General features: G+C 44.7%; 1 protein-coding gene across 3 annotated transcripts in view; it reads left to right on the forward strand.

Moving 5' to 3' along the window:
- The window catches only part of LOC144931216 (solute carrier family 35 member F5-like), a 40,578-nt gene extending 13,749 nt beyond the window's left edge, over window positions 1-26,829 (forward strand). For all 3 annotated transcript variants that reach the window (XM_078855043.1, XM_078855039.1, XM_078855040.1), the window contains 8 exons: window positions 7,674-7,755; window positions 12,711-12,798; window positions 14,158-14,225; window positions 20,020-20,124; window positions 21,593-21,752; window positions 23,764-23,854; window positions 24,707-24,861; window positions 26,276-26,829. In XM_078855043.1, coding sequence (XP_078711169.1) covers window positions 7,674-7,755; window positions 12,711-12,798; window positions 14,158-14,225; window positions 20,020-20,124; window positions 21,593-21,752; window positions 23,764-23,854; window positions 24,707-24,861; window positions 26,276-26,324 — 798 coding nt within the window. In that variant the 3' untranslated portion in view covers window positions 26,325-26,829. The remainder of the gene's footprint in view (window positions 1-7,673; window positions 7,756-12,710; window positions 12,799-14,157; window positions 14,226-20,019; window positions 20,125-21,592; window positions 21,753-23,763; window positions 23,855-24,706; window positions 24,862-26,275) is intronic.
- Window positions 26,830-27,991: the final 1,162 nt, after the last annotated feature.

The following is a 27,991-nucleotide window of genomic DNA, read 5'->3' on the forward strand; positions in this document are numbered from 1 at the left end:
TTGGGCATCTTGGGCCACGTTGTAGCGTCGGTTCGGGTTGACGAGATTGAGTTGGCCGGGCCGATTTTGGTCTCCAGGACCTTGGCAGTGCCATGCCTCTTGGGGACCGACTTTTTGTCTAGGATGCCCATCCGAATTCTCGTTGACCAGGGCTGTGTGGAAATGCCGTCAGGGAGGCGGCTGAAATTCCTACAATCGCCTACCGTCCTGTCTCCCTTGGTCGCCGGTGTACGGGCCTTGAATAAAGTGCCGGTGACCGTACCACCGGCGTCACAAATCCTGATACCCCTTAGGTTGCGCAAACCGCTCGAAATGGGCTCCACGGAGACGGGTATCCTCCTGTCCCCGTCAAGCTACTTTTCAAGGACGAAGGGGTTGGTGGGCGCCTTGACAGCCGTGTCGGGGGGCCAGGACCTTTTTTTTGCAGGTCCTCAATTCGGGACCCTTGCCGGTCGTAGTCCCGGCCGGCGCCGTTTTGGCACACGCGACCCCGGCTCCTCCACCCGAGAGCGCTGCCCCGGATGGAGGGGTCGTGGCGGGCGTGATGCGCACGGGGGACCCCGACGCATCATGGATTGCCACGTTGTGCGACGAGAATGCCTCGTTGTCCTCCGGGGAACGTCGGCAACTCCGCGACCTCATCGAGCGGTTCACCGATGTATTCAGCCAAAGTAAGTTTGATCTGGGTCGCACTACTCTTTTGGACCACCACATAGACACGGGCGACGCGGCCCCTATTCGACTTAATTCCCACCGCTTTAGCCCAGCGGAAAAAGATCATGTCCGCTCGGCTGTCGAGGAAATGTTGGCGGCGGACATCATCTCCCCATCTACTAGCCCTTGGGGTGCCCCCATTGTGCTAGTCAAGAAACGGGACGGGAGTCTCCGGTTCTGCGTCGATTTTCGTAGATTGAACAAGATCTCGGTGGCTGATGCATATCCATTGCCTCGCATGGATGATTCCCTGGACGCCCTCTCGGGCGCGCGGTTCTTTTCGACTTTAGATTTGCTCTCCGGCTTCTGGCAATTGCCACTGGATGAGGCCTCTAGACCCAAAACAGCGTTCCGCACACCCCAGGGGTTGTTCGAGTTCAATCGGCTTCCTATGGGTCTCCATTCGGCCCCGGCCACCTTCCAGCGTCTCATGGAGATGGTCTTGGCGGGGCTGCAGTGGGAGTCTTGTCTAATCTACTTGGATGACGTTATTGTTTTTGGCCGTACGTTTGGCGAGCACTTGCAACGCCTTGAGGCGGTGTTCGTCAAAGTGCGTGCTGCTGGCTTGAAATTCAAACCCCAGAAATGCCACTTGCTACAACCATCGGTGAGGTATTTGGGACACATTGTTAGCACGTCAGGTGTCGCCACGGACCCGGATAAAACGGCTTGTGTCCGGACGTGGCCGACTCCCACATCTGTCGCGGAGGTGCGTAGCTTCGTTGGCTTCGCATCGTACTATCGCCGGTTTGTCCGCGATTTTGCGACCATTGCGAAGCCACTGCACGCCCTTTCCGCCAAAGGCCAAAGGTTTCACTGGGGCGCGGAGGAGGAGGCGGCTTTTGCGGCGCTTCGCACGGCCTTGGCGGATGCGCCGCCCTTGGGGTACCCGGATTTTACGAAACCCTTCCTGCTCGATACCGATGCCAGCGACACGGGAATTGGGGCTGTCCTGGCCCAGGTGGTCGACGGGGTTGAGAGGGTGGTAGCCTATGGCAGTCGCGTTCTGTCCTCGACGGAACAGCGATATTGTGTGACCCGGAGGGAACTTTTGGCCATAGTTTATTTTGTTCAGTTGTATAGACCATATTTGTACGGTAGGCTGTTTACGGTCCGAACCGACCACGCGGCCCTGCAATATTCGCTGAAGATTAGTCAGCCCTCGAGTCAGCTGTCTCGCTGGCTCGAAGTGCTCCAGGATTACCCCTTTGATGTAATCCACAGGAAGGGGACACAGCATGGAAATGCGGACGGTTTATCCCGATTGCCGGCAGGCGGTGGGTGTGCTTGCGCCCTGGGCTCTAGCCGTTGCAAGGCCCCAGGGGACGCCGCGGCCCAGTTGGTCGCGTCGGCCGAGGCGGACACCCCTCCAGGTGCGGCGTCGCCCGCGGATTTCGGCCTTGGACTTCCCCGGGAGGTATGGTCCGGCTTGCAGATGGAGGATTCCTCTCTGCTGAAGCTACGGCGCCGTGTCGGACATAAGGCCCGGAGCTCAGCTTCGTCGGCTGCCCCGGAGATCGCCGTGCATGACGGACTACTCATGCGTTGGGATGCCCAATTGGAACGCTATTGTGTGGTTGTGCCCACTAGCCTGCGTGGTAAATTAACCCGAGCCATTCACGAGAAGCTTATGCACCTTGGCTACCACAAGACCTTATTGACCCTTAAGCGGGACTATTACTGGCCGGGTGTTGAAGGTGACGTGGCACTGATTTTAAAGGGTTGCCACGACTGCGCGCGGAGGAAGGCCCCAGTTGTCCGGGACCGGGCCCCGCTGCAGTCCATCCGGGTTTCTCGCGTTAATGAGCTCGTGGCGCTCGACATTTTGGGGCCATTCCCTGCATCCCAACGGGGCCACAAATACCTCTTGGTGGGCGTTGAGTACCTCACACGTTGGCCCATGGCATGGCCTTTGGTCGATCAGTTGGCCTCTTCTATCACCGAGGCCTTCGTCCAGGGGTACGTGTTTGACAAGGGCGCGCCGGAACAATTGTTGACTGACCAGGGGCGGAATTTCTCGTCTAGGTTGCTCAAGGAGGTGTGTGACCTCCTTGGCACCAAGAAAATCCGCACCTCGCCCTACCACCCCCAGTCAGACGGGATGGTAGAGCGCTTGAACCGCACCCTTACGTCCATGCTGTGCCACCAGGTGAACACGTCCCAGTCAGACTGGGACCTGTTCGTCCCGGGGGTCTTGGCGGCATATCGGTTGGCCCCTCATGCCTCCACGGGATTTTCGCCTTTTTATTTGATGTACGGTAGGGAACCGGAGCCCCCGGTGCACGTCCAGATGGACGTTGGCTCCTCCAAGAAGGGGTCGGCGGTGCCGACCCCTTTGAAGGTCGCGCTTGACCGGCTGCGCGAGGCGCGACAGGCCGCTGCCGAGAATTCCGCAAGCCGGCAGGCGGCTAATGAGCGGCTGCCCAAACACCAGGCAGCTGGCCTCCCGTGGATAGCGGGTCAAAAAGCGTGGCTGCATTGTCCCCAGGTCCCCGTTGGCACATCGGCCAAATTGCATCGCCCTTGGCAGGGCCCTGTGGAGGTTGTGGAGGTCCGCCGGCCGCAATGCGTCCGGATTCGGTTCGGTCGCCGGCAGTGGATAGTGCACCCGTCCCGGCTCAAACGTTATGTTCCATCTACCCTGGGGGATCCACCCCCAATTCCGGAGCGGCCGGCTGATGATGTGTCCGGCGTGCCTGACCGGCCGGGTCTCGCTGACGGAGGTGACGTCCGACCTGTGTGTGTGCCCCCAGGCCCCTCCCGAGTGAGGCCGACAGAGACCCCCCGGTCACCGGAGGCCACGGCGGTGGGCCTGTTGCCCGCTGACGGGCCACCTGCATGGGAGACGGACATCATACGGGGGAGCGGGCCAGCAGCGCATACCCGCTCGAGGGGGATGCGGCTCCGGTGACGGCCCTGATGGCCGTTCAGCGGGCCCAGCCCCTGGCGCCCGTTCGGCGCTATCCGGCGGATGAGGCCTTCGGGGTCTATTTGTCTTGTTTTTTGTTGTTGCTGTTCTGCTTGAGGGGCCGTGCTGCCCTAAGGTTTAGTTTCTAGCAGCCGGTTATACCTTCAGGAACTCGTGAATATTCGGTCTTCGGTCCGGTGTGGGGCCCCGCTTGCGGGGTGCTTGCAGCCGGGTCGGCTGTTTTTTTTCACGGGGGGGGGTGATGTAGAGGAGTAGAGGAGAGTGGTGGCGTCGCGTGCGCTGTCCGGTGCTGTGACATCACGGGACGTGGGGTCGCACGCGCCGGGCAGTGCACGTGACGTCTCGCCTCAGAGGGTATTTAAGGGAGACCCCGTGACGTAAGCGGGGTCACTGGAGGAACGGGGATAGTGGAAGGGGTGAAGAGGGAACCCTTATAGTGATACCTGTTAATAAACCCTGGCGGAAGCCCCTAACTCACCTCCGTCTCCGAGTACCTCCGTCTACAACAGCAACAACTACTTAACACCTGTATAAAAGACACCTGTTCACAGAAGAAATCAATCAATTAGATTCCAAACTCTCCACCATGGCCAAGACCAAAGAGCTCTCCAAGGATGTCAGGGACAAGATTGTAGACCTACACAAGGCTGAAATGGGCTACAAGACCATCGCCAAGCAGCTTGGTGAGAAAGTGACAACAGTTGGTGTGATTATTCGCAAATGGAAGAAACACAAAAGAACTGTCAATCTCCCTCGGCCTGGGGCTCCATGCAAGATGTCACCTCGTGGAGTTGCAATGATCATGAGAACGGTGAGGAATCAGCCCAGAACTACACGGGAGGATCTTGTCAATGATCTCAAGGCAGCTTGGACCATAGTCACCAAGAAAACAGTTGGTAACACAATACGCCGTGAAGGACTGAAATCCTGCAGCGCCCGCAAGGTCCCCCTGCTCAAGAAAGCACATATACATGCCCGTCTGAAGTTTGCCAATGAACATCTGAATGATTCAGAGGACAACTGGGTGAAAGTGTTGTGGTCAGATGAGACCAAAATGGAGCTCTTTGGCATCAACTCAACTCGCCGTTTTTGGAGGAGGAAGAATGCTGCCTATGACCCCAAGAACACCATCCCCACCGTCAACCATGGAGGTGGAAACATTATGCTTTGGGCGTGTTTTTCTGCTAAGGGGACAGGACAACTTCACCGCATCAAAGGGACGATGGACAGGGCCATGTACCGTCAAATCTTGGGTGAGAACCTCCTTCCCGCAGCCAGGGCATTGAAAATGGGTCGTGGATGGGTATTCCAGCATGACAATGACCCAAAACACATGGCCAAGGCAACAAAGGAATGGCTCAAGAAGAAGCACATTAAGGTCCTGGAGTGGCCTAGCCAGTCTCCAGACCTTAATCCCACAGAAAATCTGTGGAGGGAGCTGAAGGCTCGAGTTGCCAAACGTCAGCATCGAAACCTTAATGACTTGGAGAAGATCTGCAAAGAGGAGTGGGACAAAATCCCTCCTGAGATGTATGCAAACCTGGTGGCCAACTACAAGAAACGTCTGACCTCTGTGATTGCCAACAAGGGTTTTGCCACCAAGTACTAAGTCATGTTTGTAGAGGGGTCAAATACTTATTTCCCTCATTAAAATGCAAATCAATTTATAAAAATTTTGACATGCGTTTTTCTGGATTTTGTTGTTGTTATTCTGTCTCTCACTGTTCAAATAAACCTACCATTGAAATTATAGACTGATCATGTATTTGTCAGTGGGCAAACGTACAAAATCAGCAGGGGATCAAATATTTTTTCCCTCACTGTAAGCAAGTCAAGCCATGTGCAAGCAGAAGTCAGTAAAACTTTTAAAGTTATTGATTACAAAAAAAGATATGATAACGAAGATGTGCTTCATTAATGACTTAATCGTTAAATTGTTACAATTGTTACTTGCTTTTAAACGTGTATTTAGGCGTTTATGAAACAGAGTAATGCATTGATCTAAGTTTGGGGTTAGTGCATTCTAAGGTGTCATTAAAGTTGAACTGCTTAAGCTCTGGTCAATCATTGATGTTCTTTGGACCCTACATTTTGAATGTTGTTTCCACAAACCGTAAAAGCGTTTAGATCTATATTCTTTGGGTCTTTCGGTAAAGTTACATAGATAGGTTCATTTTCTTCGAACCGATCTACGTGACTTTACCGTAAGACCCAAAGAATATGAATTCCTGCAGTCACAAACGCTTTAAGTCAAGATTTAGCGTTTAGATCATAAAAAAGATTTCACGTGATTATTTGGCCCAGTGTGCATTGTACCAGGGTACTTGCCTCCTAATCAGAAGGTTGTGTTGAGTCACCAATGGATGTCCTATGAAGAGATTGACTCTCACTAGCAGATTGCAGTATTTCCACAACTGACTTACACCATCTTTGGGGGGGATGAGCACCGCTCCACCTCTGAGCTTTGCCCCACACACCCTTTGCAATGTTCGACCTATGACGTTTCGTAGTATGAAGCAACCAATATGTTATAGCCTAATTGTCACATTGGGTTCATGTCTTGAGGCAAATAAATATCCTTTTCGAAATGCTATCAGTGAGTGGAGCATCAGTAGGAAGGGCACACTACAAATACCTCACTCGTATCGCTATCATCACTACATCTGCATCACTGCAGCATACCTCACGTTAAATGGCAAAATAATGTTTACAGTATTGAGGTTCTACAGTTCAGCCACTCCTTAGGATTTGAAGCCATGCTTACTACAGCACAACTGCAATGGACGCATCATGTGTTAAGGATAAATGTCACCAAGTTGCCAAAAGAACAGCCAGATGGAGACCTAATGGAGGGAACCCACAGACAAGGTGGTCAGGAAAAGCACTTCAAAGACTTTTTATTTGATTAGTTGAGTAATTGAACCAATAATCAGTAGATTAATCGATTTTTCTTATATTATCAGATATTTTAGTGCGAATCACAACCCATGATTTCAGTGCTCAGACATAAGCATTCGACCTCTGAGCTAACCGGACATCACACAGGATGATGTGTTAATTTTGCTCTATCATAAAGTTTTGTGGAATAAAATAATAACTGCTCATATGGTGAATACTGGAGGCTGCACATTTAAACAATTGTGAGAATCAAATATGATGGTGACGATGATAATAATTCAACTGTTAAGGAGGTCCCTACTCTGTTTGTTCAGCCAATTCCTTTTGGACTGCAGTGTTTTTTGTTTGTGACAAGAGTCCAAAGTGGCTATAAACAAACCCACTTCTTCTAATCGAGAACATTAACCCTCCATACAGATGGAGGGTTAATGGGCACCACATTGCCTCTCATTTCATATACACTGCAGATACTTTGAATAAGGTTTTTAAAAATCCATGAGGCCTGTTCAACTATTTGTAGGGATGAATGTTTATCTACAAAAGGTAGTGGAAATCGATGCCAGGCACCTGCAGTGTAGCCACTCTTCCTTATAGCTTTACTGTTTGCACTCAGTCACATATTCACTTTAAGATGTTTTTTGTTCATGTTTTTGTTTTTTGTTTGTTGCGGTTGCACCCGATTCAAGAGCCGAATGGCTCACAGGGCTATACCTAATAAATGAACTTGAACTATACTTAGCAAATTAGTGTGAATATTTATGCATAGCACTCTCCCTACCGTCCACCTCATTGGACTCCACGTCGCCAAGAAACAACAGAATATAGATATTTTTAAAGTTCAGATTTTGAGTGCCTGCAGTGTCACAGGGTAGGGGTGAAGGTTGACATTTCAACTATTAAGTTATCTATCAGGGTCCATAATACATAATGTACAACACTTGTACAGACTATACAGTATTACAAAAAAGTAGTTGGTAACAGAAATGTATTTACAATTAGTCGCAAAGATGTGAAACACATTTCCAACATGGTTGGGGACAATTTGTGATTCGTTTTTTGTGCAGAAACTTACGGAGTTTTTGTTTTTCTATTGCCCATGGTTTTAATGCACTGATGTATACTGCCCTTCCAGTGGTTCTTGGCAAACTTCTCCTATCAGCAAGCCCTGGCCTACACACACGTGGCCATAGTGAACATCATTTCTTCAACCTCGGGTATTGCTGCATATGACCTCCAATGAACAATTATACAACACTTAAGAACTGAATTAATGTGCAGCATTGAGATGAATTTTATCAGCACTGGACTGGGAAGGATGGCGATGGCATGAGGAGGCCTTCATCCAGCAGTGCATAACCAATGGCTGATGATAACGATGAACTCAGAGTGCTTCATTATTATGTTTGTCATTAAAAAGTGATTGCGTTTCAGAGGAGGCAAGGTGATTTAGGGTTCGAATACCCATGTCAGAGTATTGAACCTAGACTGCTTGGATATTAGATTAAACATCTGTGCAATCACCCAGGCTGTAACCACATTCTAACATGTAGTCAAATGTAGAGAACCAATGGTCTCAGCCTGATCACCAGTGACCAGAATGATTTAACTTTATTCTCAATATTCCAGGTGTGGTGACAAACATTTCAGATTATGAAAGAACCAGTAAGCGTTGCACGAGATGACAAGTCTGTTGAAGTGCTTCCACAAATCGTTTTGTGGCATTGCCTTCCATTTGATGTTCTCTGACATCGCTTGATGTTCACCTCACTATGGGAGTTTCAAAAAGACATTTCCTCATTTGATGAAATAATCTGATAACACAATTGAGATATAATTGATGCGAAAAATATATTTATAATTTAATGTTTGAAATTGGACCCTCCTGAAAAAGTATTGAGACTCAGTGAGGTTTCCTTGGGTAAAATAGTAAAAATACATTTTAAAAGCATAATAATTTCTGTAGCGTAACAATTGTAACATATCATTTCCCAACACTGAGATGATGCCAAGACAGAGATGATATATTCATATGCAGCATTTGTATTTTAGCATATATAAAAATAATCATTATTTAAGAATGAATATAAAAACATACCATGTGCCGTTATTGGCAAAGTTTTAATAACCGTGGATCTCCACAAGCCATATGTCAGACTAAGACATTTTTCTTAGGTTTTTTCGGTAAAGTCACGTAGGTAAAACATCAAAATTAATAAAAATAAAATAAAAAATCACGACGTTTCGGAGGCAACACAAGTCTCCGTCATCAGGTGGGACCGTCACAGCCAGATTAGCTGCATCAAGTGAGGCAATGATTCAAGATGTAATCCCTTAAAAGCAAGTTGAGGGGGGAGGAGAGGGGGGGGGAGCTCATCAGAATGTGGTAGCCAATGAATGGAACGTATCGGGAGGGAGGGGGGCGGGGCTCAAAGACGGCACGGAGTGCCACGTACAACGTATCGGGAGGGGGAGGGGGGCGGGGCCAAAAGGATGGACGACGGCGTGGACGCGGTTGTGCGCAAGCAACTACTGCTGCACACGCCAACGCATTGGACAGAGAGGGGGAGGGGAGGCCAGATACACATGATAGAAAATAACGAAAATGCCCATGTTTATACCAATGCTGGCTGGACAATGAAGAGAGTACTGTTAAACACTGGGGATGTTAACACTCGGTAAAGTAAAAAAGTGCCTGTCAGATAAGATGGTCCAAACAAGTGTAATTAAGTCTTTTTTGCGTGGTTGATAACATCTTTCCAATGATTACTAAGTTTGTACCCATCATCACGGTTGAAATTATGTCTGTGTTTGTATATTTGTATGGCTTCGTGTACAAACCTTTGATGGTAGCCAGGAGGTTTGCAGAGAACCTTGGTCTCGGAAAAGACAATTTCATGAGAGCCCACCGAGTTGTAGCAATGATCGGCAACGGCCGAAGAATCAGTTCTGCCGTGTTTCAGATCTGACTTGTGCTCGCGGACACGATCAGAAACATGACGTTTCGTTTCTCCAATGTAGCAATCACCACAAATGCAACTCAATTTGTAGACTCCAGGATACTGTAAGTCAGGAACGACATCCTTCACAGATGGAATCAGATCACGGATTTTATGCACTGTACTGAATCGGACTTGGATCTTATGTTTGTTTAGAATTTTGGAGATCTTTTTGGTCATGCCTGCTATGTATGGTAATGTGATAGTTTTGGTCGGAGTTTCATGTGGCTGTTTCTGTGTGGTGGGAGAGACAGCTTGGCGGATAGTACGGTCAGAGTATCCGTTCATCCTGAGGGCCCGATGTACATGTCTTAATTCACCGGTCAGGTGGTGTTGGTCAGAAATGCCATGGGCTCTGTGGTATAGCGTTTTGATGAGAGAATTCTTTTGAGATGGGTGGTGGTGGGAATCCGGTTTCAAGTAGGAATCTGTGTGGATGGCTTTCCTGTAGACAGAATGTCCCAAGGATCCGTCAGGCCTCCTCTCAAACAGAATATCCAAGAATGGTAGTTTACCGTCTTTCTCCACTTCCATGGTGAATCTGATGGATGGGTGTCTAGAATTGATGTGGTCCAAGAAGTGGTTCAATGCTGGGAGGCCATGTGACCAGATAACGAAAGTGTCATCCACATACCTCTTCCACAGGGAAGGACGCAGGGTGGATGTCTGGATGGCGTCTGATTCATACTTTTCCATGAACATGTTGGCTATAACTGGTGACAAGGGGGAGCCCATAGGGGTACCCTCATTCTGTTTGTAGAAGGTGCCATTCCAGGTAAAATAGGTGTTGGTGAGGCAATGCCTAACCAGCGCAGGTACATCAGAATTCAATCCATGTTGGACTAAGTCCTCAATTATTGTTAGGGTGTCCGGTACTGGGACTTTGGTAAACAAAGATGCTACATCATCAGGAGATAGTACCATGTCCTTAACCATAGAGACTAATTGGGTTGAGTTGAGTACTGCCGAAGAGGTCTTGCCTGTGAAGGGGAGCAGAGTATCTGATAGAAAACGGGCTAGTTTGTACGTAGGAGAGTTTATCGTCGACACGATGGGTCGTAGCGGGGTGCCTTCCTTATGGATTTTGGGAAGACCATAGAGTCTGGGAGGTCTTGCCGCCGATGGTTTTAGAAAGGGACGTTTGCTTGGTTCGATTAGGGAAGTCGAACTCGTGATGATACTGTTGGTTTTCGTCGTTAGGCTTTTAGTGGGATCGTTTTTAATTTTGGAGTAACTCCCATCATTAAGAAGGTCCAGGATTTTGTTGTTGTATGAATCTTTATCCATGATGACCGTGGCATTGCCCTTGTCTGCCGAGAGGATGACTATATCATCTCTTTTTTTTAGGTCCGCGAGTTCAGAGCGTTCGTTTTTGCTGATGTTACTAGTGGGTTTCTTAGCATTCTTAAGAATAGTAGCTATTTCAGCTCTTGCTACATCCGCATGGATGTGTCCTATGCCTCTGAGGGCTACATCAATCTGAGAAATCATATCCTCTACTGGTATATATTTATGGGTGACGGCGAAATTTAGTCCTTTGGCCAGTACCGTTTTTAGATTGTCAGAAATTGGGATGTTACTCTGATTAATCACGGTCTTGTTAACATCCAGCTTTGCGATGTGTGGCTCTGGTTTCTTCTTAGATAGGAGGTTGAATTTAGAAATCAGGTTAGCTTTGCATTTGGCTGACATTGAGTCAGCAGAAGCAGAAGTCATGTTATCAACGTGGTTCCAGTCAGAAGGTGACATTTTTTGTGTTAACATTAAATGTGTTTGTAAGAGAGTCTTGTCTAAATTATCGAGTTCAGATCGGAGTAACTTTATTCTCTCCGAGATTAGTGATAGGCTAGCTTTAAATAAGATCTGTTTAGAGTTTGGTGAGGACACAGCAGCGGATGTGAGTGTGAAAGCGATGGGTATTACCTTACAGTATCCTGGAGTCTACAAATTGAGTTGCATTTGTGGTGATTGCTACATTGGAGAAACGAAACGTCATGTTTCTGATCGTGTCCGCGAGCACAAGTCAGATCTGAAACACGGCAGAACTGATTCTTCGGCCGTTGCCGATCATTGCTACAACTCGGTGGGCTCTCATGAAATTGTCTTTTCTGAGACCAAGGTTCTCTGCAAACCTCCTGGCTACCATCAAAGGTTTGTACACGAAGCCATACAAATATACAAACACAGACATAATTTCAACCGTGATGATGGGTACAAACTTAGTAATCATTGGAAAGATGTTATCAACCACGCAAAAAAGACTTAATTACACTTTTTTGGACCATCTTATCTGACAGGCACTTTTTTACTTTACTTTACCGAGTGTTAACATCCCCAGTGTTTAACAGTACTCTCTTCATTGTCCAGCCAGCATTGGTATAAACATGGGCATTTTCGTTATTTTTTATCATGTGTATCTGGCCTCCCCTCCCCCTCTCTGTCCAATGCGTTGGCGTGTGCAGCAGTAGTTGCTTGCGCACAACCGCGTCCACGCCGTCGTCCATCCTTTTGGCCCCGCCCCCCTCCCCCTCCCGATACGTTGTACGTGGCACTCCGTGCCGTCTTTGAGCCCCGCCCCCCTCCCTCCCGATACGTTCCATTCATTGGCTACCACATTCTGATGAGCCCCCCCCCCCTCTCCTCCCCCCTCAACTTGCTTTTAAGGGATTACATCTTGAATCATTGCCTCACTTGATGCAGCTAATCTGGCTGTGACGGTCCCACCTGATGACGGAGACTTGTGTTGCCTCCGAAACGTCGTGATTTTTTATTTTATTTTATTTTTATTAATTTTGATGTTTTACCTACATGACTTTACCGAAAAAACCTAAGAATATGAATCCTTGCAGTCACGAAAGCTTCAAATCTAGAATTAGACTAAGACATTTTTTCATTTTTGAGAGCCACTTAACATGGCCATGACTCAACGGGCCAAACTAATCTGATAAAATATTGTAAGAGTATAGTAATATATATCTCAAGCTGGCTTGTGTGGATGCCTTTTTTTACGTTGTCTGAAATCATATCACTTCACTTGCAACCTTGCATGACCATTACACATCCCCGTACTGTAGAGGTCTGAATTATGTTGTTGCCAGTTTGGGAACTAGCGCTGTGTTACATTCTAAGTTGGCCTGAAATTAGGAGTCAGCTTTACCTGAAATGTGTTACAGGTCTCTTCACACTGGTGTTGGCAGCATTCCTTCCCAGCAGCAGCAATGACCGGTTCTCTCTCTCCAAGCTCTTGGCAGTCTTACTGAGGTATCGTAGCCCATGGGCTTTTCTCACTCATCAATTTGTTTTTACTCCCTAATGTGCCTATGTTCTTAAAGTTTTGCTACCTCACGAGCCCACGGCTGGGTGACAACATTGCAGAGCACTGTCTGATAATTCCAATTCAGTTCAAATCCTAGTCAGCCCATCATCCGTCTGTGGACGATAATGAAATAAAGTTCATACCATACTGTAGAAAGTCTGCAGAAATTGTCCAATGGACAGATTTGTCTCTTCATAGGAAAGTGGAATTTTAGTCATTCAAAATTGTATTAGCATTGAGATACTATGTCCTCATACTTACCCTTGAAATCCTACCTGAGTCTCAAGACTCAGGTATTTTTACAAAACAAATCGGATAATTTTTATGTTTTACATTGCGTGACACTGGACTGCCCAGAGAAAACCCAGACATGAGGTAGAGTTCACCACAGCCCGATCTGTCACGGACACCAAACTGCGTTCCATGTCCTGTTAAACTTTCTCCATTACTATAAATATTATCCCAGTGTAGACTGTAAAGTGTTATTATGGCTGCTCATCTTAGCCGCATTACATATTCATCCATGAGCCTGGTTTAGAGAGACAACACAAAAACTTTTGTTTAAAAAAAATGCCAGCATGATGTTCATCCTGGGATAGTCGGTCAGCTTTCATGGAAACTATCTAGTTCATTAAATAATATGTACCTCTTTCTTCATTGACTTAACATGAAGAAAGACGAAAGCGCCTGACTTAAAATTGTTAAATTTGGTACTGCTATTTTTATTTTAGCAGGTAAGGCCCACTGAGCCATGAAGCCCGTTTTCAGAAGTGACCTGACCACAAATGATAGGTCAACAAAATGGCTTATCATATTGAAATTTACATCAGCCAAATACTGTAAACACATGTTGATTCTAAATTTGGAGGTAAAAATCCAAGAACCCGGAGAAAAATCCACAGAGGACAAAGGAATTTTTTGTTATCTTTGATGCTCTTGAACTCTGGATTCTATAAAATGCATTTCTTCAAAGGTCTAAGTCCCTTCAACTGATTTCATTGTTCTAGAAAATTCCAGTGGTCAGTTTGCTTCCAGTGGGATCACATATGTCAATAATTGCTAATTCCTGTAGAAATACACTATTATGAAAATATACATAGTGCATTCCACACAAGGAACAACCCATTGCTGAGAGCACATACACTCTTTCCTATAAGAGGTGTTGTACACTGATGCACGACTGCCAATAAATATAAGCACTGCACGACTCTCATTTGGGCAAGGAGACTTTTAACTTGCACTTTGTCATGCTGATAATGTTCAATTGCAAGGACCGCTAAGAGTGTTGCTTGTTTGTCACACAGCATTGGTGGTGTGCTGCTTGTTAGTCTCTCGACTGTGGCGAGCTCTTCTGCTGAGGCTGTGATGGCAGGTGAGGTGGCTCTTTAGAAGGTTTTTATATGCATCACTCATCCCACTGTAGCATGTAAGCCACAAGTGCCACGATAGTTATGTTTGGATAAGCAGTATCTTACCTATAAAAGTACATTTTTCTGTGTGTGTGGACGTGTAACGCTTTTAACTGACAAACTGTTGGGTTTACGTTTCAACAAAGTACACAGATACAACAAACTAAGCCCCAGAACGTTATACATGTATTTGCCGTTGGTCAAATGTAACCTAATAACAGGACCCTGTGGGGTGGGCTGGTAGGACCAAACAATTGAATGGCTATAATAAAATGAAATGGCAAAAAATGGCCGCCAATAAGTGGATGCCCCGTGGCCCCGCCCTCCACCCGCGTAACCCCGCCCCGGCCACCCGTGGCCCCGCCCCATCTCGGTGTCCCCGCCCCCAGCTCGTTGCCCCGCCCCTTACCGCCGTAACCCCACCCCAACCCCGCGTAGCCCCGCCCTCCACCTCGTGCCCACACCCCCTGCCGCTGTTGCCCCGCCCAGCCCCGTGTAGCCCCGCCCCCTGCCGCTGTAGCCCCGCCCAATACACCCCGAGCGGGGGAGAGATTCCCAGGCCTGGCTCGGCTGGAGAGCCGCCGACGAGGGGGGGGGTAGGGAGTTGTTTTTAATGTAAAAGCTTTAAATTTAAATGTTTCTATTAAAAAACATCAGGGAATGTAACATTGTTAAACATTAACTCCCTGTCACACACACGGGGGAACTATACGAAGGGAGAGCTTGAGGCCTAGGTCTAGGCTTTAGGCCTAGCTGTAGGCCTTAGGCCGCCGTGAGTTAATTGTTAGTATAAATGTTTTAATTATTTATGTAAAAGCTTTAAATGTAAATGTTGCTATTAAAAAACATCAGGGAATGTAACATTGTTAAACATTAACTCCCTTTCACACACGGGGGAACTATACGAAGGGAGAGCTTGAGGCCTAGGTCTAGGCTTTAGGCCTAGCTGTAGGCCTTAGGCCGCCGTGAGTTAATTGTTAATATAAATGTTTTAATTAATTATGTAAAAGCTTTAAATGTAAATGTTTCTATTTAAAAACATCAGGGAATGTAACAGTGTTAAACATTAACTCCCTTTCACACACGCTGGGGTACGATACGAAGGGAGAGTTTCAGGCCTAGGTCTCGGTTTTTTTAGGGTCATGCCAAGTGTTTGCAGTAGGGGGCGATGTTGCTACACGGACGGACGGACAAACGGACGGACGATATAATATATTGGTGGCTGGTCCACTTCGTTCCTACCAGTAAAATCACACTCTTTAACAATGTATGCTGAAGCACGCATCTGCGCATGCGCGGAAATGCTGACTCACGGTTGCCCCTAGCAACGCACACGAGCTCGTTAGGGAGGTTCTTTTTCGTGTAAAAAAGGCAAAAGACAAGCACAACACTGAGGTAAATCCTGAACAGGAATCCTGAACAGGATTTACCTCAACGTGTGCAGTTACTACTATAGAGTCAGTAGATACGACTATAAACTCAGTAGATACTACTATAGAGTCAATATATACTACTATAGATTCCGTTGATACTACTATGGAGTCGGTAGATACTACGATAGAGTCGGTAGATACTACTGTAGAGTCGGTAAATGCTATATAATTAGCAGATACAACTGTAGAGTCAGTATGTACTACTGTAGAGTCAGGAGATACTACTTTTATCAGTAGATACTACTATTGAGTTAGTAGATACTGCTGTAGATACTACTTTAGTCAGTAGATACTACTATTGAGTTTAGTAGATACTGCCGTAGAGTCAGTAGATACGACTATAGAGTCCATAGATATTGCTATAGAGTAAGTATATACTGCTATTGAGTTAGTAGTTACTACTATAGTGAATAGATACTACTATAGAGTTAGTAGATACTACAGTAGATACTACCATAGTCTAGTTACTACTATAGAGTCGTTAGATACTGCTGTAGAGGCAGTAGATACTCCTGTAGAGTCAGTAGTTACTACTATAGTCAGTAGATACTACTGTAGAGTCTGTAGATGCTACTGCAGAGTCAGTGGATACTACTATACAGTGAGTAGATGCTACTGTTGAGCCATATACTACTATTTAGTCACTAGATACTACTATAGAGTCAGCAGACACTGCTATAGAGTCAGCAGATACAACTATTGAGTTAGTCATCACTAATATAGTCAGTATATACTACTGTAGTGTTTTCTCCGGAGACACTTTGTAGGGGGCACGTCGTTATTATACACACGCGCCCTAACTACTAACTACTAAACATCAACTCCTCGTACAGTTTATCTCGAGCACTTCCACTCGGTATAGTATACGCCTCCTACGTAGCGTGCCTACCCTGGCTGTGCTCCAGGTCCCCCGGCTATAATATCCTATGGGAGACCCAGGGTCCACCACTGGCCTCACAGAGCTTCGGCCCTTAAAAGGACGGCGAAGCTAGGGGTCCAGGGTCCTATTCTAGCAGGTCTTCTTGCTTAAACTGGTCGTCTTCAACTGCCTGGACCTCTTCAGAGGTCTGCTTTATATACGTTTCTCAGCCGAGGTGCGGACCTCCGTGAGGGACGCAGGTGACCCAGAGTCCCTCACCGAGGTCCGCATGTCTGCCATTGTAGCCCACTGCATCCGCAGCCCCCCCCCCCCCCGGCCGTTGGGAGTGTTTGCGAGGGATCGTAGGACCCCTCACAACCCCCAACCGCTTCCGGGATGCCTGTTGCCTGCAAGTGCAGCCCATCCATGGCACTACACTACTATAGAGTCAGTAGATACTGCTATAGAGTCGGCATTTACTACTATAGTCGGTAGATACTACTATAGAGTCAGTAGATACTGCTATAGAGTCGGTAGTTACTACTATAGTCAGTAGATACTACTATAGAGTCAGTAGATACTGCTATAGAGTTGGTAGTTACTACTATAGTCAGTAGATACTACTGTAGAGTCAGTAGATACTATTACAGTCAGTAGATACTACTATAGTCAGTAGATACTACTGTAATAAGAGAGCGCCATCTCCTGTATTATTGTAGGGGTTACATTACCTTATACTGTCCACGGTTTATCTATAGTAGCGATTACATCTGGGGCCAGGTGATTAGGCGGATCTAACAGCGAAGCCTCTGGAACGTTCCCGAAGGTTCCAGGAGGGGCGTGGCCAGAGGCGGGGCTTAGCCTCCAGGGAGCGAATATATGCCGGGGGCACAGCAACGTTAGGGGTCGGTGTCCGAAGATCAAGAGGAGCTCCCCGTCGCTGCTGCCCCGCCATCTCCACCTGCCACGTGGCGGCTCGACCTCCAGCCGCTCCCTAGCGTGCTGCCATCCAGCGGTATGTTAGCGAGCGGGGTGAGCGCCACGTGGTGCGGGGCAGTACAGCCACGAGAGCAGGTCGACATCCGCGGAGAGAGAGAGAGACGTGGCTGTACCGCAGATTTATTAATAAACAACTTGAAGTCATTTACTATGCCGGAGCCACTCATTACACAACTATCGAGTCAGTAGATAATATTACAGTCAGTACTATAGTCAGTAGATGCTACTATAGAGTCAGTAGGTCCTACTAACTCTATTGTATGTAGGGTGTGTAGGTATATATATGCCTCCAAAAAAATTGGGTAGTGGGAGAGGTCGATAATTTTGGGAAACTTTTTATATCAACTATTGACCCCCCACTTTAACTTTTTTATTCAGGACTTCTGAAAGGCTCTTAAATTTTTGTTGACGGACAAATGGACAGACAAACAGAATGCCGGGCTCTCACAATAGCTTAGTATTTGTGTATGTATATGTTATATTTTTTAAGAGAAGACAAGTTTTGAAATATATTTCACCCGGGCAAAGCCAGGTACTTCCTGCTAGTACATAATACTTCTGCGTGTGAATTAGATTTTCTGATTTTTTAGGTAAAATTGTATTAAGATTCATCATTAAAACACGAGTCAACATAACATATATATTTAGATGTTAATAACTTTAGCAATGGTGACAACAGGTGTTTGTTGTTAAAATATCATCATGTGATGACACTTTTGGTAAGAAAAGCTCAAATGTAATGCCATAGAAGGGATGTCATGCCCTGTGATGTCACATCCTGGATTTTGTATCTAGCCTTGATTTTTTTTCATCATCTTAAAATTGGGAGCATACATATTTATAAGTGATATAATATAGAGATACATATTTTCACCTCCGATTAGCATGGCTGACGACGAATGGTGTGAACGAAATTCACGTTCAACATGAAGGTTAAAATGCTGTTGTGTTCCTGGTAATGCAGGGTAAATTATGGCGAAACACTAATCCAGTGAATATTGCTACCTGGACCTAGTTCTGGGATCCATCAGGTCAGCTTAGCCTAACGATCCATTTTGTAGTGTGTCGACGTCAGCAATTGTGATGGCTCGGGGATGGTGTTTGCCTTACTTTCATTCTGTGGCACGTTAACCTTAATAGGTGCTCACTAACAGCAATATGATTTAAACATTTCATTTCTCTTATGGCATTGACCATAAATTCACAAGCGTGTGCCTTTGTCTCTGTCCACTACCCCACCGACAGAAAATGTCCCTTCTTTAGTGAGGTAGAAGGATGGGGAAAGTGCTGTGAGTACCTATTCAGGACAGCGGCACACCACATCGTAATTTTCCCCACTTCTGTTGTCAACATGCCAAGTAATTTTATCCATATTAGGTTCAGTTTACCAAGTGCAGATCCAGGTCATGATCAGACAATGATTTCCTCTGGTGTTACACAAGGCGAAGAGTCACTGAGATTATAACTCATTGCGAAAACAATTTTACCACCACACTCAAACACAACATAGAGTACACTTCGGCATGTTTTTGAACAAACACATGGAATACCCAGGAATGGACATGAGAAGCATATCTGCAGAGAATGTGATTAACAATGTAATACGTTCCTTTAGTTTACGACAGTAGAGAAGTGGATTTTATACTGGACTAATCCCCTCATAAAGTAAAAATGTAAAATGTTCAAACAAATAACCCACTAACTTTGAATGCATTTATTATGGGGGATGCGTTTATACAACACAATAGCTAGTCACCCAATTAAAGCACTTGCCTCAGCTCAAACTTGATTAGCTTCCAAGAACTATTGTCTGCTATCCCTGCAAAATAACACAAGAATACAATTGACACTGGAATATGGATCTAACTTAGGGCGGGTATCATATTACTTCATAATCTTAAATATCCATCTTTCGTGTACACATGGAGCCAGCTGGAAACAACTTGAGCCCCTTGAAAACGAAATTGACAAAGCTCTGTAAGTGCCTCAGCAGATCTAATCAATAAGTCCAAGACCATTACAGTTCCATGTAATTCAAAAGTTCCGTGTGATTTTTACAATATTACATAAATTCCTTAAATTATATTTAAATCAACTTAGTGGCCTTTATTTAACCAAATTAGAGCTCATATAAGATCCATTGTCTTGCAAGAGCCACCTGAGCAATCACAGATACAAGGGGACACCTATTGATGGTTTTTTACAATTTCATTGCAACCATTAAGTCAGTATTGGTCTTTGAACATTTTCAAAGTAATCCTGAGGGTATTCAATATAACACTATTAATACGAGAAAACCCCCATAATAGTGGCAGCCCCATTTGCAGTCATCTCTTAAGTGTTTCTGGGAACTCCTTACGGATGACCCCCTCATTGAAGCTTCATTGTAACCGAGACTGTAGAAGGGTAATTCCTTTCAATCTATTAACCCGTGCTATCCTCTGGCCCTGCTGCTGCTGTCTTCAGGCTCCATCTGGTCCTTGCTGGGAGCTCTGCTGTACGCCACATACCTTGTGCTGCTGCAGCGGAGCGTAGGAGGCGACCGTCAGCTGGACATACCCATGTTCTTCGGTACACAGCGAGGGGCCTTTACTTGAAAACTGCTGTTTGTGTTTAGTTTGTTGTCCTCCCCCCGCACCTCCGATTAGCACGGTTGGCTATGTATGGTGCGAAAGAAGGTATACATACATACTTGTACTACGTTTATTAAGTGCTTTGCACAGGAATTTGTCAAACCCGAGCGCATGGCCAAATTGTATCTGACACGCAGCCATTATTCATCGATTCCACCATGAAAATCAATTCTTGCGCTCACTATAAATGCATTGAACCATGCATGTAAGCATCGATTATTTGTGTTACATGCAAATGTTACTTGTGGGAATAATCAAGACAACACAAGATTAGGACAATAGAAATGAGATGGGGGGAAAACAAGGGAAAATGTATTCATTCTCGAATCACAATTTGGGGTCAATATATGCTTGTCATTTACTATTTTATATGTAGTATATCTAAAAGAGAGCATATATATTCACCTCATAGCAGACATTAGAAACTGATGAAGCTCATCATCCCTTTGGGTTCAATTGGTATCACTGCTAGAAGTCAACAATGGTTGTGCTGTTGATCGATTGGCCTCCATGGTAGTGAAATGGAATACTCACCACTTGCTCATGGCATTAGCCTAAAGGTTTAAACATGCATTAGTTAAAGGTAACTTATTAGTTCACACAGTGCTATCCATGAACAGTTACATTCCTGCTGTCTAAAGTGGCTCTATTACCGCTTTGGGGCTCCACTGCCCCCGTAATTGGCCCCTGGCACATCACGCTGTCCAGTGACATTTTGCAAAGCTTCTTTATACCATTGCCTCAGTATGTACAGCGCAAACAGGATAGGTAGTGGAGGAAACGTTTGCAGCTCCCTTTTATGCAGACATTCCTCAATTTGGCTTTTAGTTAATTGAATTATTGGTATTCACTTCTTTAAGACTTATTCAGAAAATATCGTCCTTTGATGTAATTTACATGGATTCCTATTCATAGATTTTTGTTCAGTATACACTAACCAACGTTTATATTTGAATGATAAAACATTCTGAAAGTTAATTAATGTAGAGTATTTTTTACAGGGTCCAAATGGACAGTAGCTTTGTTAAATGTATCTTTAAAATAACATACACAAATTATATTTTAAGTACATTGAGGTAATACAAAAGGCCTTCATTTGACATCCTTTTGTTTGAGCCCTCAAGAATAACTATGAAATGTTCAGTTATATTTTTTTTATTTAGCTATTGTTAGGTCATAGTTTATTTTTATTTGTATATTTGTAAGTGATTTGTTTACCTTTCCTATACTTTGAACTGCTATCATGTTTTTGTATTGTTGTTGTAACGTTCTGACCTACCCCTGCTGGACATCTGTGAAATAGAGCTTCCCAGCTCATCGGATTCCTCAACTATAAATACATATTCTGATTCTGATAGTGCTTGTGTGGGAGATACGCTGACATTGGCTGGGTTGTCCTGTCGCAGGCTTTGTGGGGCTCTTCAACCTGCTTTGCCTGTGGCCTGGCTTCCCGCTGCTTCACTACGCAGGCTTTGAGACATTTGTGTTTCCCAGCAACACTGTGTGGGCCTACATCCTCATCAATGGCCTGGTGGGCACTGTACTCTCTGAGTTCTTGTGGCTCTGGTAGGTATGGTGGTCTCCTGGTCAGGACGAAAGTATAACGACTTTGATATGATTGTGAGGATGCTACCCAGCCACAAGGAACTGTCTGCTCACTGTTTAGCAAAAATAGTTCACTGCCACTGAGTGCCATGCAACAAATAATGAATGTGCTATATAAAAGTCCATGATAATTAAATGTGACATTTACATGATGTTTCAAAATCATTGATATTGTGAATATATGCCATTGTCCATGAATGGCTTAGGTGCACATATTTATATACATTCACCAGATGCAATATCACAAGACTGCATAAATCGTGACTTGGTTTCCATTTTCCTGCTGTTTTCACAATGTCCACTAGAAGGGCATTGCGAAGCATTTACTGCACACCTGCTTACCAGTGTGGTCATGTGAATATTTGGTACATACTTCTACAGAAACTGCAAGTTGCATTATGAACTGTGGCAAGTTGCATTATAAACTTCTGCAATCTCCTTAAAATTTTAAGTATTTTCCCACTGAAATGTACTTGGGGAGTTGCTCATTTTGTTAAAACAGAGTCAGTGATGGGATTGAAAAGTCCACGTTCCTATGACAAACGTAAGTATATCAATAGGAAAACTTCTGTAGACATCCCACATAGTGATATAAATTTTATCATCCCCCGGAGAAATGAAGTGCTGAGTTGACTGACAACCAGAATTTGTACTTGTGTAGTGAGTCCAACTGAGTCGCAGACGTTCTTCAGAGGCAACACATTCACAACACGTATGTACAAAAGGGGTTACTGCCCCTTTACCAGATACAGCCTAGGGTGGTGACCACCCAGCTAACTACACTACACACAGGAGTTACAGCTACGATGAACCGGACCCTCACTCGGGTCCCGGCCACCTGTTGGTGCCTCTTCAGACGTAGGATGTGGGGCTCCCAGCTTGTAGAACGAAGCGACCTCGGTCCCTCTCAGGGACCCACCTTATATCCTCTGCGGGTCGGGGCCGGCTCCGCCCTCGGCCCAGCCCACCTTCGCGAGCGTTCTAGCTCCCATTCGATCCCTCTCGAGAGCCCTCCCCGGACACGTGATCACCCCCTAGCCCCCACACCTGGGGGCCTCTCTGTGGACACTCCGGATCACGTGTCTACGGGGTCAACCAGAGTGCCATGGCCCGGGGCAACCCTGCCCCTGGGCTGACACTCTCCCGCTTCCCCTTGTGGGAGCCCGCACTGCACGCCATGCGTGGTGCCCGCGCTATCCCAGCGCTCACCAAGCCCCGCTAGGGCTGGTACTACACTCACCTACGGGGTGTACGCGATGGCGGTTCTTCGCACGCCGTGTTCTGCTAGAGCCGGCCTCACTCAGCAACACACACGGTGCTGTCCGCGACATAAGTACGTCGCACGCCACCACACAGTAACATCACCGATGTCACTACACTTGTAACCTTCCTATTGCAAACTTGCTCTGGCCACTGCACCACACAGTGGGATCGTTTCAAAATGACCATATCAGGGTGTTTAAAATAAAAAATAGGATCAGTGATAGATTTGTGAAAATTTAATAAATTAATTTGCAAAGGAACATCTAATATTACATTGTCAATATTTGGATGTATGGTTCTGTTTAGCCTGTAAGATGCTGCCATCATGTAATAGTTAGCCCTCGGGACTTGCAATCCAGAGGTCGCCATTTCTCCTGACATAGCATTTGAAACACTGGGGCAAGTTTCTTAAATCCCATTGCCGCTGCCCACGCAGCAGTATAAATAGGTACACCAGTCATTCAGCAAGTTGAAAGTGGTGAGATGAAGTGTGGATTCCTCCACCTCTTCCAAGACATCTGGCCATCGTGAAAAGTAGGCCAAATACCCTCGAGTGGAGACCCTTCTGGGGAGCAATGGCATGGGAAAGTAGTTTCATGGTTGCACCTTTAACTTTCATCCTTTAACTTGCAAATGCATGAGAATGTGTGTTGGTATTAACCTGTGGAACCCTCTGACTGACACTGCGTGGTGGTGGCTGGTCTGGCAGGGGCTGCTTTCTGACCACATCCCTCATGGGCACCCTTGCCCTGAGCCTCACCATCCCACTCTCCATCGTCACAGACATCTTCACTCAGAAGGTACGGTTAATAGATTAAAGTCAACCCTTACATTCAGATAAACTATAAACTCTTTTTTTTATTTTACCAGGTAAGGACCACTGAGCTATATAAAAAAAAAATCAGAAGCGACCTAGCCACAAAAGCTCAATGAAGTGGCTTTTATGGAATTTTTTAGCAATTTTATACGCACGTTTTTAAACGTGGAGGCTAAAAACGGAGGACCCGATGAAAAATCCACATGACCACGGGGAGAACATGCAAACTCTAAATATACAGGCGTCAGGGTCAGGATCGAACCCATAAACTCCTGCATCCTAGGCGAGGGAGTTAACATCTTACGACTGTGGCACCTGATAATCATTGGCTGGGTGAATCACACGTAAGAATTGATTCCTTAACTTTTTTCCTTTGCATCCGAAGGCTAACAAAAATAATTTATTTGCGAATTGTAACCTTGAATCGTAAAAGTTATGTTAAATCACATCCAGAAAATAAAAGTTTTTTACTCAATGTTAAGTACTGTGTGTGTGTATGCAAGACAGATAATGGGAGTATTGGTCAAAGCAACCATCCAGGGGAACTAGATTGAGTTTCAGGCCATGCACACCATCAGCAAGTTGTATCTAAACCCAGTCTGGCCCTCTTATAGATCAGTTTAGCCTGAAATGAGTGCCAAATGTGGTGCATCATATCAGTGATTATATTTTCTTGCTAACTGCAAGCCCAGGTCTTGATGGATTATTGCCTGGTTATAAAGATCATGTACATATATAGTGTGTGTATGGGTTCAACGGGAAACTTTATGGTTGCGTGTTGGTAGCCATACACACTCTCAGCCTGATGTGCTGCTGTCTTTAAATGTGATTCCAGGCGAGTTTCTCCTGGCTCTTTTTTCTGGGCGCCATGCCGATTTTCCTCTCGTTTTTTGGGACCGCTCTCCTCAACCACTACAGCAACTGGGACCCTGTCGGCGCCCTGGCGATGAAGGGAGCGGCGCTGCTCTGTTCACGCAGACAGCGCCGCAGGTGAGCATATCCGCATGGCAGGTGGATCACGTGGACGTGGGCAAAGAGACAGCCAATACGTTCAACATCACACCTGTGTCTATGTTAGATATGGAGGCTGATCCATTTATAGATACTCACTAAATTGATAGAGGATACATACACAATGATCGAGGATACGTTAAAATCAAACATTTTCATACAAAATCTCAACACCATGTCTCTCACAGATTGTAATACAGTTATCATATCTTACAACAGTCCCTATACACTTTGGCTAAGAAAGCCAGTGTGATTAGCTTACAACATTTAAGGATGTATGATCTGAGGTCATTACAAATAAAATGCCATTAAAATCAGTGGGGTATCTATAAATTGATCATCCTTTATTGATCAATTTATAGATTGGCAACTGTAACAATAGTTGACATTACCTTGGCTCTTTGAGCTCTCAGCATTCCCAACCTTACTATGTATCAAACATTTATTATTATTCACAACTCAGCACCAAGAACATCGAGAAAAAACGATTTAATGAAAAGGTCATGAAATAAGGTGGGGCAATGCTCTACCTAAAATTTTCTTTATTTTAATTTTGTATTCAAATATTGTTTTTATTAAGAAAGTTAAAAAAATGTTATTGAAATTTGAATCAATTTCAGATTAATGATACTTTTTTTAATCCAGATATGGGGCAACCAATTTGCATCGGTGCAGCACCATGCCTCTTCCCCCTTCCCATGCTACCACAGCGCTGGCACCGCCCCATGCCATGCGCTGAAAATAGATTTAAGTTTTTAGTGCATGCCTTAGGGGATATTTTAAATGACACAACTAAGCGTGTAATCTCATATCTTTCTATAATCATTTCCAAGATGTCACTGATGTTATTCAATTTCAAGATTTCTGTGACCTCTGTCAAAATCTTAGCATTTGCCATGATAATATCTTAGCCTTGTCTTTGATCAGATAATTATTCATAATTAGATACGGTAATCAGATAATACAGGCATTGGATTGCATCACCAACCCACTGGAATTTCTTACCCATCTAAAATATCATTTTTGTATTTATACAACATGATGGGGATTGTGATCAGCTTTTGTAATGAATCAGTGGCAGGATTTTTTTTTACTTGGGAATATTATTCGCAGAGTTAAAGGAGGAACCATAAAGTACAAAGAAAGGTGTAAAATAGGATTAAAGTCACGGTAGAAAGGAAGCCATTCTTAGCTGGAGGATATGAGAAAAGCATTGAATTGGACTTGGATAGGGGGAGACAGCCAGCAGTGACAATATCCAGAGGGAGGGTGTTCCAAGCAGCTAGATTCAGGGTAATCCCTACGTTTGAGAAAGTAGACTTCATCACATTTTAATTATATTAGAAACTTAAGAACAATGTATTTAATACGTTTTGAATTAATATACCTCCAGATCACCAGAAGACATTGCCCAGACATCGAGGTTGATCCCTGAAGAATAAAATCCGATGGAAATCTTGGTGATCTTGAAATCGCGAAGCTGCCATTGGTTTTGGGTTTTGTACAAATTACTTTTACTTCAACACTTGAACCACATTACTTCAGTCTTCCATGACTGATGCTCAAAACTATTAATTAAATTGTATTCATGACCTACTCATGGTTATTTCTCTACTCAGGATAATTATTTTCGCCCGGTGTTGTTTACCAGGACGTAATGGAAGTATGTTAAACAGTCTTTCCGACAGCTCTGTTTCTTCAGCTGAGGACGGCTGCTTGCGTTGTGGCCGAAACGTCGTGAGAATTTAATTGTATTATGTTTTATTATTATTTTATTATTTCCCTTCTACGTGACTTTACCGAAAGAACCAAGAATATGTTAAACAGTCTTTACCCAAGTTGTTATTGAACATCTGGGACTCTCTCGAATCTTGATGAAATGCTTTCGTCAGTCATTATGGACCTGTGTAGGTCTAGATGGACGAAACTTGTACAATAAAATCTTTATACTACCAAGTGTGTGTATAGTTTTACTGTATTAGCCACGCTAAAACTGCTCATAATTATTTAATGGTGGTCATTAGACCATGGCAACACCTTCGATTGCATAGTAATCTTTTGAAAAGATGTGGGTGTATATAATAGCTAACTTTTTTGTACCAAAATTACAACAACATTTGCACGTAAAATTAACTCAGATTTCTAACTTTAAAAACTTTTAACACGCTTTCAACTTACTCTTTGGTTGTCTAGATACATCAGGTTAAAAGTTACAAATGTGTAAGTGTGAGCTAGTGGCAACACATTTTTTTTGTTATTTTCTAAATAAAATTTTGTCAAATGATAGGAAATGATAGGACTCAAAACAATTATTTTTTTATAAATTGATGCAGCTAATTCGGCTGTGACGGTCCCACCTGATGACGGAGACTTGTGTTGCCTCCGAAACGTCGTGATTTTTGTTTTTATTTTATTTTATTTTCATGAATTTTGATGTTTTACCTACGTGACTTTACCGAAAAAACCTAAGAATATGATGCCTTGCAGTCACGAAAGCTTCAAATCTAGAATTAGTGTTTACGCTATAAACTGATTTTTTATCAATTCATTTCGAGACACTTTGTGTTGATTTCCCATGGAATATTGTCTGTGTAATTTCCATTTCCTGGTGGTAAGCAGCAACATTTGCATAAACTGTACAGTTGGATTCCTGTAGCTGCCCAATAATTTTGTGAGGAAGCATGAGCCACTCTGTGCTGTGAAGTAAACATCGAGAACCCAGGAGCATTATGTGCAAGTACAAGCCATTATGATCCATTATTGTATCCCAAATTCTTAAATATAATTACAACTAAACTGTAAAAAACACTTTGTAACTACAGTTTATTCAGTAAAATACACAGTAAACCTTTATTAACTTTTACCTGGTGAAATAAAAAGCGAGAACATGCAAACTACAAATATACAGGTGTCAGGGTCAGGATAAAACCCACGACATGTATACCAGGTGAGGTAGTTAACATTTCACCATCATGGTGCCCATGCATCTGTGGGAGAGCTTTGTGGAGCGAGATGCTTGTGGAGCTATCACTGGGCTTGACATCTGCAGCCATCACTTATCTGAAGCCATTTTGGTAGAAATATCAAGTTCTTATGGTGAGCACCAAAC

The sequence above is a fragment of the Lampetra fluviatilis genome, chromosome 1, assembly GCF_964198595.1.
Source record: "Lampetra fluviatilis chromosome 1, kcLamFluv1.1, whole genome shotgun sequence".
NCBI lineage: Eukaryota > Metazoa > Chordata > Hyperoartia > Petromyzontiformes > Petromyzontidae > Lampetra > Lampetra fluviatilis.